Source organism: Poecilia mexicana, unplaced genomic scaffold (assembly GCF_051168715.1).
Source record: "Poecilia mexicana isolate PSO_F unplaced genomic scaffold, ASM5116871v1 scaffold_8, whole genome shotgun sequence".
Classification (NCBI taxonomy): domain Eukaryota; kingdom Metazoa; phylum Chordata; class Actinopteri; order Cyprinodontiformes; family Poeciliidae; genus Poecilia; species Poecilia mexicana.
This window is the reverse complement of record NW_028263377.1, coordinates 27,957,199-27,972,849: the sequence shown is the minus strand read 5'-3', so window position 1 is coordinate 27,972,849 and position 15,651 is coordinate 27,957,199. Positions and strand designations below refer to the sequence as shown.

General features: G+C 45.4%; 2 protein-coding genes across 4 annotated transcripts; both read left to right on the top strand.

Moving 5' to 3' along the window:
• The first annotated feature begins 575 nt into the window (after positions 1 to 575).
• On the top strand, positions 576 to 7,765 carry jmjd6 (jumonji domain containing 6, arginine demethylase and lysine hydroxylase). Of its 2 annotated transcripts, none has more exons than XR_015763973.1 (6): positions 576 to 971; positions 3,571 to 3,959; positions 5,392 to 5,678; positions 6,027 to 6,162; positions 6,624 to 6,832; positions 7,106 to 7,245. XR_015763973.1 is itself a non-coding variant. In XM_014974221.2 (6 exons), exons 1-6 carry the CDS (start codon positions 843 to 845, stop codon positions 7,454 to 7,456), a joined length of 1,212 nt encoding a protein of 403 aa, XP_014829707.2. In that variant the 5' UTR covers positions 578 to 842; the 3' UTR covers positions 7,457 to 7,765. The 2 variants fall into 2 exon arrangements, 1 of the variants encoding a protein (XP_014829707.2); XM_014974221.2 differs by lacking the exon at positions 6,624 to 6,832 and adding an exon at positions 7,325 to 7,765 and having other exon boundaries at positions 578 to 971; positions 7,106 to 7,244.
• Positions 7,766 to 7,840: 75 nt separating this feature from the next.
• LOC106908197 (uncharacterized) lies at positions 7,841 to 14,620 on the top strand. 2 transcript variants are annotated; one of them, XM_088007843.1, is made up of 3 exons: positions 7,841 to 9,597; positions 12,443 to 12,974; positions 14,493 to 14,620. In XM_088007843.1, the coding sequence occupies exons 1-3, from the start codon at positions 9,349 to 9,351 to the stop codon at positions 14,558 to 14,560; spliced, it is 849 nt and encodes a 282-aa protein (XP_087863969.1). In that variant the 5' UTR covers positions 7,841 to 9,348; the 3' UTR covers positions 14,561 to 14,620. The 2 variants fall into 2 exon arrangements, with proteins under 2 accessions (XP_087863969.1, XP_087863968.1); XM_088007842.1 differs by lacking the exon at positions 14,493 to 14,620 and having other exon boundaries at positions 12,443 to 13,331.
• The last annotated feature ends 1,031 nt before the right edge of the window (positions 14,621 to 15,651 follow it).

Genomic DNA, 15,651 nt, shown 5'->3' with positions numbered 1-15,651 from the left:
CAATCAAAACCTGTCACTTTGGTTGCTAATTTAGCATAGAATCGTGGCTTAGACATCGCAACATCACTTAGGATAAATCAATAAGTTAACAATAAAACAGTAGCAGTAATGCATAGATAATAAAGCAAGTTTAGAAGAAAGCTGAAATAAAATGGTAAGTTCTCCTTCGCAGCACGCCGCTTTCTACATTGGCTAGTAAATCGAGCAGAGTATGTGTTTGTCTCGTTGTAAATCCCGCCCAGTGTTTTTGGTGCGTTCCTGTTCCTCGAAAGTCGCAATGTTTACTGGAAATGTCGTTCACTGTGTTCTAGCTGGAGCAGGAAGAACAGATGGATCTGCCAATTGATGTGCTCAATAACTGATCTAAATATTATACTATTAAACGTCCAAAAAGGTCAAGCTTTTCTTTATTTCGCTTGAACATAAAGAACGATGGCGTTTAATATGAAATAAACATTCCGACCTCCGGGTAGGTCTTGAAGGTAGCAGCCAATAACATTAATGGGCGGGAATGCTTCGTAGATGACGAACACCAATCAGCGCACTGCAATTTTCCTGAAGCTGCAGCCAATCAGATGCCTTCCGCCTCATTTAGGGCGGGTGTTAATTGCGTAATCAGTTTCACAAGCATTGTGTGTCCCGCTGTTAGATTTTATCAAACTTTAACGGTGTGTCTGCGATTTTAAAGCTCACATTTATAGTTACACATCACAGAAGTTCGAGAGCAGCTTGAGTTTATGTTGTTGTTTTGTGTTATTAAAGCGACGCCGAGAGCAGGTGGGTGAATGTAGCCCCGAGTTAGCTCAGTTAGAGGCTAATCAGACACTGCTAACCGGAAGAAAATGAACCATAAAAGTAAGAAGAGAATAAAAGAGGCGAAGCGGAGCGCCAGACCCGAGCTGAAGGACTCCCTAGACTGGATGAAACACGGTTATTATGAGAACTTCGACGTGTCGCATCAAACCGTGAAGGTAACAGTCAGTTTATCTCCCCCAGCCGAGCTAACAGCAGCTAGCCGCGGAGAACAGTGCGCCTGGTCACGTAGACAATGTAGGATCCGCTGTTAGCGCGCCCTCTGCTGGAGGAGCCGCTGCTGCATCCCTGCTTTAACACGATTAGACTAATATTTATATGAGAAATTAAAGTAGGTAAAGTTAATAGATTGATCACATAGCCTGTTAATGAATGTAGAAATAGCAGCATTATTAACCTTAAAACACGCATAACTGTTCTAAGTAGTTTAGTTTTTTTATTCCCTGGCCTTGAAATCCCTTCATATGTAATGTTTTATTGATTCCCACTTTCAGATATGGTGTTGTGTATTGTAATGTGTTGAACAGAGGTTAAACCCAGTCATGAAACAACTATAAAGAAAAGGATCATTGTTACTGAGGAAATCCTGGAGGAGGTAAATCTAAAAACACTGAGGTCGTCTCCACAGCTGGAGGTGGATCCAAGTTAACCGCCGTTTCGGTTTCTTTCCACACAGACGGAACCAGAACCTTCAGTCAGGCTTGACACCATAATAGATTTTACTGGATGGTAAAATGTCCCACAAAGTATTGCTATAAACAATAATATTGTCTTGAGAACACATTCTCAAAGATCAATAAACTTTTGGGTTTCCCCCAGTGAACCTGCTCAACCCAGCGGTCGGTCCACTGTGTTTTTTTGTAGCAAAAGATGTTAAGTTGCCAGGAAAAGTAAAAATATTATTGGGTAATTGTACTTTAAGGGAAAACAGCGCCAGTGAAACTATTAAACCCACAGCTCGTCTGAAAAACAGCAAATCAAAAAACACACTTAAAATTAATATCAATTATTTGCACTTCTGTCTAATCCAAACTAAGTCAGCGGCTCCATCGGGCCCCCAGGGCTTCAGGGGCCATAAATGCTGATATTTTAACACAGATACATAAATGTAACATTTATTTATCGAGATTATCAATGCTGCTGAATTTGATTTAATGGTTTCAGCATAAATTAAAATGTTTTAAATTGTTTAACATTTAAATGTAAGATTTTAAGGAGTTGGCAAATTTACTTTGTAAAAGTTCAAAGAACAATATTCATAGATTGTTTTGTTACCATAGCAACAATCTGATGCTGAGTTTAATCTTTGAGTTTGAGCTGTTTGCAAATTAATAAACTGGATTATAACTGATTGTTTTTAGTTTGGTCAGTTAAACTCCTCCTCTCCCAGATTAAATCCAACACAGAAGCTGTTAGAGCTGCTGATGGGGCCCCTCAGTCAGATTCTGCCCCAGGCCTCATCCAGCCTTGGACCGGCCCTGCAGGATGAGCTAAATCTGCTGCACTGAGCAGAGATGAGCAACAAACAGGAGATTTAATTCAATGCTGTTAATGTGGCTTTAGCAGCTCTAACATTTCTGTCTGTTGAGTTTTAATAAGAGTCTCAGAAACTGTTTTGGTTGCTGGAGTTTATGGGACGAGTTTCTCAGATCTCCTCGCTCATTAACTCTAAGTGGACAAAGCATCTGATACGTTTGATTCATCATGTAACCGGAAAAAATAAAATAATATAAAACCAGCGTAAAAAGTGACTACGAGGCTAAAGCTCCTCACCTGGCTGAACCTGCATGATGAGGTTAGCGCTGGTTCGTTAGCCGCTAAGGCTCCGACCAACCAGGAACACAGACCTGAACTTTACAGGGCAGACAGCGCCACACGCTGGGCAGCGTGTTGAGATGGAAACGCTGCATAATGTTTTGTTCATAAAGATAAATCATTCTCATCGCTGCTCTGAAATCATCTACAAGTTATTCCTGTGGTTCACATAGAGCTGCTCAACCAGAGCTAACACGGCGGGTTTAGACTCTTACCTTGATGTGGAGTTCTCTAAAGAATCGTAATTCCTCACAGGGGGTTGATGTAAATATCCATACAGGTCAGCCTGAGTCCAGTTTGACTGATTAAAGGAGCGCGATCCCTGCTGAGGTCAACTTGAGATCAAGCAGCGCCGAGGCGCCGGCTGTGATTGGTCCGCTCTGCCGGCTGTAAATAATAACCTATAAACTACTTTTAGAAATACATTTTCTCCACCAGTGAATCACTCAGCAACAGAGACGCTTTCAATCTGGATTAAATAAAAATTATATATATATATATATATATATATATATATATATATATATAATTATTAAATTTTCTAAAAACAGAAGGCTTAGCCTGGCGGGGGGTCTAGTAAAGCATGGTGGGCCGCCAGGGGGAAACCCTGAATTTCTAATGAACATTCAACACTGGAACTGGAAAACATTTTAAAATATGAATCATAAATAATCTGTAAACAAATTGTCATGTAAAAATAAGATTTATTTGTGACCAAAGCAGCAGACTGAAGACTTTTATCACCCAGTCTTTGATAGGAGAAAAACAATAAATCATGGAAATGATTGATTTTGTTTTAATTTGTTATGTGATTAATTGATTTATTGCGACAGACCTAATCAGCAGTGAACTGAAGCTTCATGTTGTCCAGAACCAGACCAGCCGTGTAGGTTTACTTCCTGTGGTTTTGCCTCCCTTGCTGAAGGACTTCCTGTCTTGCAGGACAACGTGGAGCGTGTGGACGCACTGCGCCTCTCTCCAGAGGAGTTCATCTCCCGCTTCGAGCGCCCCTACAAACCCGTCGTCCTTCTCAACTGCCAGGAGAGCTGGCCCGCTCGGGAGAAATGGACGCTGGAGCGCCTCAAACGCAAATACCGCAACCAGAAGTTCAAGTGCGGTGAGGACAACGACGGCTACTCTGTGAAGCTGAAGATGAAGTATTACGTGGAGTACCTGGAGTCCACGCGGGACGACAGCCCGCTCTACATCTTCGACAGCAGCTACGGCGAACACGCCAAGCGCCGCAAGCTGCTGGACGACTACGAAGTGCCGCTCTTCTTCAGGGACGACCTGTTCCAGTTCGCTGGGGAGAAACGCAGACCGCCGTACAGGTGAGCCCCCAGCTGACCCTACACCTTCAAACAGGGCATTTATTGTATCGTTTATGATTCTTGTAAGATTTTGATTTAACAATTTTAATTAATGATATTTAAAAACCCCAAGAACTCTCTATATTGTCAGGATTGTTTTTTTTATTATTATTATTATTTTTCTCCACTGTTCAGTAAAGGTGTATCAATACATGTCCATACCTTTGAAAATATTGTAGGGGTCCACTGATTTATCACTGCCAATTTCCTTAATTTCAGGGATCAATGATGGGCCAATACTTCCATGTGAACAGATCATGTCCACCTCAGCAAAGGATTAAAAATCACCCACTGTCCTCAGCTGCTGGAATTAGCCCCGCCCATGGAGTTAGCCCCGCCCATGGAGTTAGCCCCGCCTATGGAGTTAGCCCCGCCCGTGCGGTTAGCCCTGCATACGGAGTTAGCCCCGCCTATGTAGTTAGCCCCGCCCATGTAGTTAGCCCCGCCCATGGAGTTAGCCCCGCACACGGAGTTAGCCCCGCCCATGTAGTTAGCCCCGCCCATGTAGTTAGCCCCGCCCATGGAGTTAGCCCCGCACACGGAGTTAGCCCCGCCCATGTAGTTAGCCCTGCCCATGTAGTTAGCCCCGCCCATGGAGTTAGCCCCGCCCATGTAGTTAGCCCCGCATACGGAGTTAGCCCCGCCCATGTAGTTAGCCCCGCCCATGGAGTTAGCCCCGCATACGGAGTTAGCCCAGCCGATGTAGTTAGCCCCGCCCATGGAGTTAGCCCCGCATACGGAGTTAGCCCAGCCGATGTAGTTAGCCCCGCATACGGAGTTAGCCCCGCCCATGTAGTTAGCCCCGCCCATGTAGTTAGCCCCGCATACGGAGTTAGCCCCGCCCATGTAGTTAGCCCCGCCCATGGAGTTAGCCCCGCATACGGAGTTAGCCCAGCCGATGTAGTTAGCCCCGCCCATGGAGTTAGCCCCGCATACGGAGTTAGCCCCGCCCATGTAGTTAGCCCCGCCCATGGAGTTAGCCCCGCATACGGAGTTAGCCCAGCCGATGTAGTTAGCCCCGCCTACATGGTTAGCCCCACCCACCCAGTCATGACTGAATGTTTGCAGTTAATATTCGCCCTGCTGTTGCCAACTCGGTGACTTTCCTGCTTTATTTATCAACATTTCAGACTAAAGAATCGTATCGGCCTAAATCAGACTCAACAGGTTCGATCAGCCAGAAAACTGCAACCTGTGCCGCCCTAAAACTCTGATTAGACGTGGTTGTTGTGATCACTTTAGTGGTATAAATCCCATTTATTCTAAAGAAGGATATAATAAATATTATAAATGTTTGTGGGTGTGTAATTTCTCTGCCATGCAGCCACAGTTTGCTAAAAAATAAGGAATTGTGTCTTTTCTTGTCATAACTGTGACCAAACTGACCCCTCAGGTGGTTTGTGATGGGCCCGGCCCGCTCCGGCACCGGGATCCACATCGACCCGCTGGGCACCAGCGCCTGGAACGCCCTGGTGCAGGGCCACAAGCGCTGGTGCCTGTTCCCCACCAACACGCCGCGCGAGCTCATCAAGGTGACCCGGGAGGAGGGCGGCAACCAGCAGGACGAGGCCGTCACCTGGTTCAGCGTGGTCTACCCCCGCACCCAGCAGCACACCTGGCCGCCCGACTTCAGGCCGCTGGAGGTGCTGCAGCGGCCCGGAGAGACCGTCTTCGTCCCGGGTCAGTCCGGTTCTGTTCTGTGTGAAACTCCATCCGTTCAGATTTAAACAAAAAAATGTTTGAGCATCAAATTCTGTCACTGAAATCACCAGCACAACGTTAGCTTAGCCGCTGACTTTTACTGAGCCAAAATATCAAATAATCATTCAGAATGTAATTTTATAAAACACTAAGCTGATCGGACCGGTTCTGATCCACCTCAGACACCGTCAGTCATTTGGATCAGCTGAATCATCAGTTCTGCTGAGGAGAACAGTTCTCCTCCATCGATCAATCACTAATTGATCAATGGAGGAGACAATGACAATATTGATTGATATTGGTTTCCACTGACTGACTGGTTTCCAGGCGGCTGGTGGCACGTCGTCCTTAACTTGGACACGACGATCGCCGTCACGCAGAACTTCGCCAGCACCACAAACTTTCCCATCGTCTGGCACAAGACGGTGCGCGGCCGACCCAAACTGTCCAGGAAGTGGTACCGGTAAGAGAGCGGCGCCGCACACACATCTGAGACTTTATTGTTTTAAAGGTTTTAAATAAAAGTACAACATGAAAGGGTAACAAAATAAAAAACTGGTTTTATTTTGGCTTTTAAAACTACATTATAAAAGTTTTACTTTGTTTTAGGTTTTTATTTTAGCATGTTTTATTTTACTTTGATTTTTATTCAGTTTTTATCACATTTGAAATTAAATTTAGCTTTTAATTTATTTTTCAAGTTTTACTATATTACTCATATTTTAAAAGTAATGTTTCGTTTTATTGTTTCACAATTTTATTTAGTTTTAAGATTTTTTTTAATTCTCCTTTTATTGCTTATTTAATTTTTTTCCTTTTAATCTGATTTTAATTTTTTTTATTCTTCTCATTCCTTTTAATGTCATTCAGTTTAATTCAATAATTTACCTTTTTGTTTTAAATTAATTTTTGTTTCTACCTCAGTGTTTCTCCACCTGGTCCTCAGCCCCCCTGCTCTGCATGTTCTAGATGAGCCTCTGTTCCAGAACAGCTGATCCAAATGATTGCAGGACCATCAGGAGCTGCAGATCCTGTTAATCACCCAGAGATACAATCCAGGTGGCAGAAGGGAAACAGCTAAAACATGGAGGACAGGAGGCCTGAGGACCAGGGTGGAGAAACTCTGATCTACAGTATTTTATATATATTGTCTCTCCTTATTTGTGTAAAGTTTACTTAGTTTTTTATCCTCTAAAAGCATCCAGTATTTATTATTATTACTTTATTATAAACCTGAGCTAACTCAGGTTTTATTTCTAATTTTTCCTGTTTTCTTTCCAAAGGTTCAGTTTTATTTTTCTTTGAGGACGAAGGTTTTGTTTTTTACGGGTTTTTTTTTTTTTGTTCTGCTGTGGTGGCGCTGCATCAATCCTGTGTGTGTGTGTGTGTGTGTGTGTGTGTTCCAGGATCCTGAAGCAGGAGCGTCCGGACCTGGCGGCGCTGGCCGATAAGGTCGACCTGCAGGAGTCGACCGGCATCGCGTCGGACAGCTCCAGCGACTCTTCGTCTTCTTCCTCGTCCAGCTCCTCCGACTCCGACTCTGACGTAAGGCCGGAACGCCATCCGACGATCCGAGCCGCCGTACTTCCTGTCATGTGACTTCCTGTTCTCCGTCTGTCCTGCAGGGGGAGTCGGGCTCCGAGGGCGACGCCGCGTCCCACCGCAGGAAGAAGAGGCGGACCTGCGGGGCGGCGGCCAACGGCGACTCCACCAGCCAGGACGACTGCGCCAGCAAGGAGCGCTGCTCGTCCCGGTGACCCCTGGGGTCGTGACCCCTGGGTGACCTGCCACCTTTAACTGTTAAACCCGTTTGATGAGGCGTTCAGGTGCTTCTGTAGACTAAAGGTCCAGGATGGATGCTGCTCTAGTGAACTCTGACCTTTCTGGACTAGACTGAGGCCTTCTGCACCTGAACGCTGCAGCCGAGCCTCGGCTTCTGGGCTCCAGTTGTGCCAAAAACAGGAAGTGATGTCACGTGGTTTCCTGGTTTTTATGAAACACTTTTAGCGTTGTCTGACTGTCGGATCTGTTTTCTGGGCCTTAAAATAAAGAATTTCAGAGGAAAAGTTCTGCTGTCGGCGTCTGTACTGTCCTGCCCGTAACCATGACAATATTCAGCATCTCTGAGGCTCGTTAAGCAGGTTCTGCTGGACTCGGCCCGGTTCTGGACCAAACAAAAGAACGGAACCAGCCTGGAGATTGGACCGGCCGAGTTCTGCAGTGTTGTGCCGGTCCGTTATCAATCAGCTCAGTTCATTATTCAAAAGCAAACTGATCTGTTTTTAAAGGTTAACAGCAAAGGCTCATCTATGAGCTTTGACTAGGACACAGATTCATCTTTCAGCCTCAAGCTGACACCAGACTGCTGACTCCCTAAAAATACACATTTCTCTGTTATTCAAAAAACAGTAAATTATATTTTTAAATGCATTTATTTCATGTACAATTTATATTGCATCATTTAATGAGACATTTATTTCTAAAATATTTCATGATTTACTGAATCTTTTTGTTCCTCCTTAGACCTGATGAGTCCCATTACTGTTATTCTGAAAGTCATTTTGCGACCCCTGTGGGGCCCCGCCCCGCACATTGGGAACCTGCGGTCCAGCAGAGGGAGAGACGAGTTAGCAGCTGATTGTTTTAACTTTAAAAATCAAGAATCCAAATGTAAAACACAACGCCGCTCTTTACAGAAACAACAACAAACCTCAGAATCGCTCCAGAAAGTAAAAGTTTCCTAAAACTGATATATTTATTATATTTCTACCTGGATAAATAAATATATTTTAAGGACTTTCTGAGTTGCTGCTAAATATTTCAGAAAAGAAAAAGACTTCAAACATGGGTAACACTTTATTTGAAGGGGTGTGAATAAGACTGACATGACCTGTTATAAACATGATGAAGTCTTTATGAATGTTTATAAATAATGACAATTTAATGCAAAGTTGAAAGTCCATTAAAAATGCCAACTTTGCATTAAATCATAATTTATAAACTCATGCAAAGTTGGCACTTTTAATTGACTTTTAGAGCAACTTTGCATTAAAAGGGTCATTATTTACTGAATGACACTTTATGACACCAGTTATAAACATAAAGATTCATCATGTTTATGACATGTCAGTCTTATTCACACCCCTTCAAATAAAGTGTTACCCAAACATGATCTGGATCTCAGAGTTTCTGACCCAGATGGGAGGTTCTGCTGTGGCCTGCAGCCTTACAAAATAAAAGCTGAACCACATTCTCAAACTGTTTTATTTTTTAAAACGAAACACGTTGAACACTTTGCTGAAGTATTTTCTTATTTTAAACTTTTGTTATTTTTGGAGGAAAGAAAAGTTTTAATTTGAAAGTTCTTCTCTTTACTCCAGTCTTTTATTTTGAAAAGAGCATCTGAAGGGAGAGTTGGTCCATATTTGTGTAACGCTCTTATTTTGAAGTCGTTTGCTTTGTTTAATTGAGGCTCTTATTTTGAAGTTTGTTATTTATTTCAGGTCTTATTTAGAAGCTTGTTTATTTTAGGCTCTTATTTTGAAGCTCCCATCAGCTGTCGCGGTCAGACCGAGCCTCCGGGGGGGGCAGGCTGCTCAGAGTCCGCCTGGTCCCACCTGGTCGACACCCGCCGCTCTTCGGAACCACCATGGACCTGGACCCGGCCGTCCTCCTGCCCGCCGTCCTCTTCACGGTGATCGCGGTTTATTTGGCTTCATCGCTGCTCCGCCGGAAGCCCGACAGACCCTCCTCCTCCTCGGCCGGGACCAACAAGCCCAAAGTCGGATACGGAGACGATGTTCCTCCGTCCAGACCGCCGGCAGAACCGCTGCTCTCCCCGGGACCAGAACCAGAACCAACAGAGAAGAAGCGGGACGTCCCGGAGCTGAAAGTGAAGGTCAGAGTCTGTGATTGATCTTTGATGTATTTACTGATCTGATTAAAACACTGTGGAATCTATAAAAACGTTAAAACTTTAAACAGTTCTAATCTGCAGCTTCTTATAATTCATAAATATTTCCGCAGGTTTTAATTTCGTTCGTGTTTTTGGGAGAGAGAAGTCCGGGCTGATATTAATGTTGGTCTTTTTTAATTTAAACTCAAGTTGGAGGTGAACAGTAACGGTTCTGATTCCTCAGGTATGATCTCACCTCTGAATCAGCTTCAAAATAAGAGCCTCACAGAGTACAGGCACTTTCAAAATAAAAGCCTGGATTGAGTCATCCAGAGAGACTCTGATCAAATCATTGATCATTTCGTTCCCATTTTTGGAGTTTGGTGGATTCCCACCGCCGGGCACCCAGGCTGTCGACTGTCAGCCCCCCAGGCTGTCGGACCCCGGGCCCCCCGGGCCCCCCGGGTCACCCGGCCGATGTCTCTGCTGTGCAGCCTGCAGCAGCTGCAGATCCACTCTCAGTGGCTCCATAAAGGTCGTTTGTGCAGCAGGAACACAGGCGGGTTGTTCTCTCAGCTCTTTTGTTTTTTGGCTTGAATGCAGCTCCCAGAACCAAAACCAGGTCAGGTCCAAAGTCCTCAGAGAACTGAGGCCAGCAGCAGGTTCTGTCCGGCTCCAGATGCTGCGTTGCTGCGACCCGGTTGCAGCCTAAATGAGGCCGATAAAGCAGCCGGTCGGCCCAGATGCCTGTTTTTACCGTCACTGGGAGCCAGCAGGTTCTCCATCCTTGGAGACGTGAGGCTGCAGGTTTGATGGAGGAAACATGGAGCCGCTCCAACTAACATGTTGGACTTCTGGGGGAAACGTCAGCAGCAGCTCCTCCTGATAACGTTATCAGGATCTCTATTGGATCCTGTCATATTTGACATTCTGACCCAGTTTTTCCTCCTGCAGGTTCTGAGGTTCTGTTGGGAGAGTCAAACTCTTCAGACCCAAAGAGAGAAACGTCTGAAGAAACTTCCTGATTTCTTTGGAAGGCGCTCCTCTGCTAATCCACTGATAGCTTAGCATTTTGCCATTTCTGCTATCTTTGAAAACAGTTAGCGCTCTTTGCTTCCTCTAAGCTAATTTTTCAAGATAAATTCTACAGCAGTAATTTTTTCAGTTGTTTCAGCAGCTAATGTTTCAGCTAGCTGCTGGTTTCAGCAGCAGTCGTGTCGGTTTAATCCTCTCTGATGGTATTTCCTCTGAGCTGGTTCCGGTTCTGGCTGACCCGGCAGCCGCTGCTGGACGCTCACCAGCTCTCCACAATGGCTGTGGAGAGCTGGCCTCTGCCTCTGCGGTGACCTCAGCCTCCACCCCTCCTGCTGGTGCCGAGTCGTTGGGAGAAGTCAGGCGCTCTGCAGGAACATGGAGACGTTTCCCTGTTGAAGCGTCTGCATCAGAAACGGCGGTGGCGGAGAAGTTGGGCTGAGAACAAAGACGCTGCGATGACCCAGAGATCTGCGACCTTTCCACTCAAAAGAGCCTTTTATGCTCCAGCAGGTCCACTTTGTTTCACCACTAATAAAGATAACAGAAAGAAGCTAAACTAATAAACTCACAACATTTTGATTCTGGCTTCTGAGCCAGAACAGAAGAAAAGATTCAACTCCTTATGAAAGGAAGGGAACACAGAGTTATGTCATTTCCTGTTGTGGATGTCGTTCATGTCTGGTTCTCTGCTTCAGGTTCAGAATCTGGTTCCAGGAACCAGATGGTCTGCAGCACAGCGCCAAGGCAGAAAGACATCAGCAATGTCTTCAGATGGTCAAACCATCTGAGGCCATCAGTCTGCAGAGAGGAAAACGTCTCAAACTCAGCAGGCCTCAGCAGGACAAGGGTCAAAGGTCATGAGGGGAGGAGGGGCTGGTACTGGCAGCGATCTGAGACGGCCGCTAAGACGCCCAGGTGACCTAATCCCACCGCTTCCCTTCTGGTTCCGTCTGGACCCATCTGGACCCGGCCCGGACTGGGGGGAGGAGCCCATCCCAGCACTGGGTCCAGTCTAAAACTGGACCGGGAAGATTTACTGTTCAACTGAAGTTCTACTTGAAGCAGATCGGATCGGCGGCTCAGATCCCAAAACACTTCACTTCCTGAAGGACGCCGACAGCTGCAGCGGTTCGGTTCTGAACAGGAGGTCCGGTTTTAGTTGGAGGAGCAGCAGATGATCCTCAGAGATGTTCTGGAAGTCAGAACCGGGTCCTCAGAACCTCAGAGGACCCGGTTCTGACCTCAGAACGGGTCGCGTTTTAAAACAAAATAAATCAGCTTTGAATTTTTTTCATCCTGATTTTTAAGTTCTGCCTGTAACGGTAGAGCGGTTCCGTCTGGAGGTCCGTTATCGGTCAGAACCTGAGTTCAGAATCCGGGGTTTGGTACGGTGGTGTCCAGAGTCGGTCCTGGAGGCCCGGCATCCTGCATGTTTTATTCTCTCCCTGGTGGCAGCAACAACCTTTTCAGCTTGTCAGTGGACCAGAACCAGCTAAAGAACCAGAACCAGCTAAAGAACCAGAACCAGCTAAAGGACCAGAACCAGCTAAAGGACCACCCCTGGTCTAAATTATCCAAATCCAGTTACTTCCAGCTTCACTGCTCCTTATTTTTACATATTTTGGTTCTGTAAGCAGCTGATATCCAAACATGAGTCCAAACGGGTCCGGATCTGTTAGAACCCGCTCTACGGTTTCTGTTTCAGGCGACAAAGCAAAATGCTAATTTGAAGCAGCTGCAGCTGCTTCATATTAGCATGTCCGATGCTAACTGTCCAATGCTAACTGTCCGATGCTAACTGTTTCCATTCCAGGCGGCACCAGAACTAGTGACGGTACTGGAACCAGTGAATCTACCAGAACCAGTCACCAAACAAGCACCAGCTCAAGAACCTTTTCCAGAACCAAACAAAATACAAGAATCATCTCCAGAACCATTAGAAGTTTCAGTACCTGCTACAGAACCAGCTAACGGACCAGAACCAGCTACAGAACCAGAACCAGCTAAAGGACCAGAACCAGCTAAGCAGAATGTGAGGGAACCTTCCCCAGAACCGACAGCAGCTCAGAAACTTGTCTCTGAAACATTAACAGCTGTGGAATCTGTACCAGAACCAGATCCAGAACCAGTTACTCTAGTCAACTCATCTGTTGTACCAGAACCAGCTGCAGCTCCAGAATTCAATTCTGTCCCAGAACCAGTTAAGGTTTCTGATCCAGAACCAGAACCTGAACCAGAGGTTGAGAAGGTGGATGAGTCCGGACCAGAACCAGCAGCTGAAACGGTCTCTGGACCCACAGGGCTCGTGGCAGAGGAACCGGAACCGGAGCATAACTCTCTGAACGGTAGGAGGCGTTTCAGGGTGTGGACCTCAGGGCTCTGTCCTCGGCGCCCTGGTACTGGTCCAAATGAAACGGGTCAGAACTTTAGGAGGTAGATGGTATTCAGAAGTTCTGAGCCTAATTTTTTACGAGATTAAAAATAAAAATTCATGCACCAGGGAGGCACATAAATGTTTGGCTACTACAGATGTTGGTTGCTGCATCTTCCTCTCACACTAAGGACACTCAGAGTGGCTGTGATTCCACCTAGTGGTCGGAGAGGGAACTACTCGTTCCTCATGGAAGTGGAAGTGAGCAATGAACCGTAAATGATCATAACTCTGAGCTAAGTTGTCCAATAAAAACAAATATTTACCATTACTTATGTTTTCTGCATGTAATATATCAGAATAGACAACATGTGACCAAAATTTACAAGTTATTTCTAATTTGGGTAATTTGAGGCTTTTTAGCCACATCAGGAAACTAAGGAAACGGTATTAGGAAGGAATATGTATAATTTAGGTACAACTGTAGAAATGGTAAATTCTGTGCCTATATTTTGATAACTTTGAATTATAGGATTACTTCAGATTACAACAAATAATCTATAAATATTGATGAATAAATAATTATTTACATAAGTAGGTAGGTACACATCCTAATAAAATATTTTATTGTAAAACTGGAGCGAGAGGCTTCTAGAAAAGTAAAGAGATCTTTTAGTGTTCAAAAAAATATGTGATTTAATTTTAACTGATTTCATATTGAATAAAAGGAGTTTTTCAGTATTTAGCTGTCATGTTCATTCAAAACCATTTATTTTCACTCAGTTTGAGGAATAGCAGCATTAATAAAATAATCTGCTTCATGAATCTAATTAGCATCACAGCTAAACTTACACTAATGATGGGTGCATTGTTGAAATAAATAATATTGAGATAACTTGACATCTAAATGATCTTAAAACGCATGCTGTCATTACTTCCACCGATTCCACACCTTCACTATCGATACAGAAAACATGTTTAGACTTTGAGTCTTTAAAAAGAGGGAAACGTGGCTCCAGATGATCATTGTGGGCGGAGTTAATGTTGATGTTTGTTCACGACGGCAGCTCAGACCAGGTTCCACATTCAGGACGTTTGGACGCTGAGAGGACGTTCAGTCTGAGAGGTGATGCCGCACCGCCTGAACGACACGCTGCAGCTCTAACTGCAGCAAACATCTGCTGCAGGGCTCATCTAGAAGCTGCAGACGCTGAGGAGCAGCAGAATGAGCTGCAAGGACAGACAGGAGGACATGTCTTCATCTCTTCCAGATGAAGACATGTCTCTGGACGTCTTCATCTTTCTGGTCCAGGTCTTCCTGAACTCGTCTCCCTCAGTCTCATTCCTCAGCTGAGCTGCATTTGTCTGGAAAAGGTTTCAGGCTGAATTGCAGGAAGCTGGATATGAACCAATCAGATCCAAGCAACTTCTGTCCTCTCATCTGATTGGCTGATCTTTGAGCTGCTCTGACTTTCTTCTTCTTCTGTTCCAGATGTTGCTGCAGCTGCAGCTCAAAATGAATCCAACAAGTTGGAGGCACTGATGGAGGAGCAGAGGTGAGTTTAACCCCTGACCTTTGACCCCTGACCCTATCAGGATAAACTCTCAGGATGCCATCTTGTCTCCTCCATGTCTGTTCAGTTTTCCTGCTGCTTCTCTTTGCATCTGCAAACATTCAATGTTCAGTTGGGAATGTTCTGGATTAATCAGGAAAACTCTGAGTCTGTGGGAAAATGATCGGATCCGCGGCTCTTAGATCGGATCTGATTTCCTCCACAGGACAAAACCTGGTTCTGTAGTTCAGACTGAGTTTCAGAGGCAGATCAGACAGAAAACAGCCTCAGAGATTCAGATTTGAACTGGAGACTGAACTCAGATCGTAACATTGGTTTGTCCGTTTGGATTCTCCAGGATTTCCTCAAAACCAGCTGCATTTTCTGACAGACTGAACCTTTATCTTTCTAGGATAGAGCTGACCTCTGACCTCACCTGTCTGTAGAGCAGAGACTGTTAGGAGGACATGGTAAGGTGATGCTTCTGCTGACCCTTTAATCCCGCCCCTGATGACCCAGTGGCCCCGCCCCCTGATGACCCAGCGGCCCCGCCCCCAGATGACCCAGCGGCCCCGCCCCCAGATGACCCAGTGGCCCCGGCCCCAGATGACCCAGTGGCCCCGCCCCCAGATGACCCAGCGGCCCCGCCCCCTGATGACCCAGCGGCCCCGCCCCCAGATGACCCAGCGGCCCCGCCCCCTGATGACCCAGCGGCCCCGCCCCCTGATGACCCAGTGGCCCCGCCCCGAATCCAACAGGTCAGGTCTTGGTTTCAGCCAAATGTAGCAGGATTCAGTCTGCTGCATCTTTACATTTAACTTAAAACCCAACCGGGGATGAAGAGAACAGAAGCTATGGCCCATCTAGAGCTTCAACATTTGAATCTGTGAACAGATTCAACATTTGAACGATTGTATCGTTCTGAGTGTTGTTCTTAAATCTGTTAAACCAATAAAAAGTTCTGAGTAATAGCCATAAAGCAGTCAGTCCTGCGTGGACGGAATAAACAAATCAAAATCATTTTCTGGAAAAGGAAGCAGCTGAAACAGGATTCACTTCTTTTTTCTTGTTCTCAGTTTTGGCCTTTTGGAAAAGTTT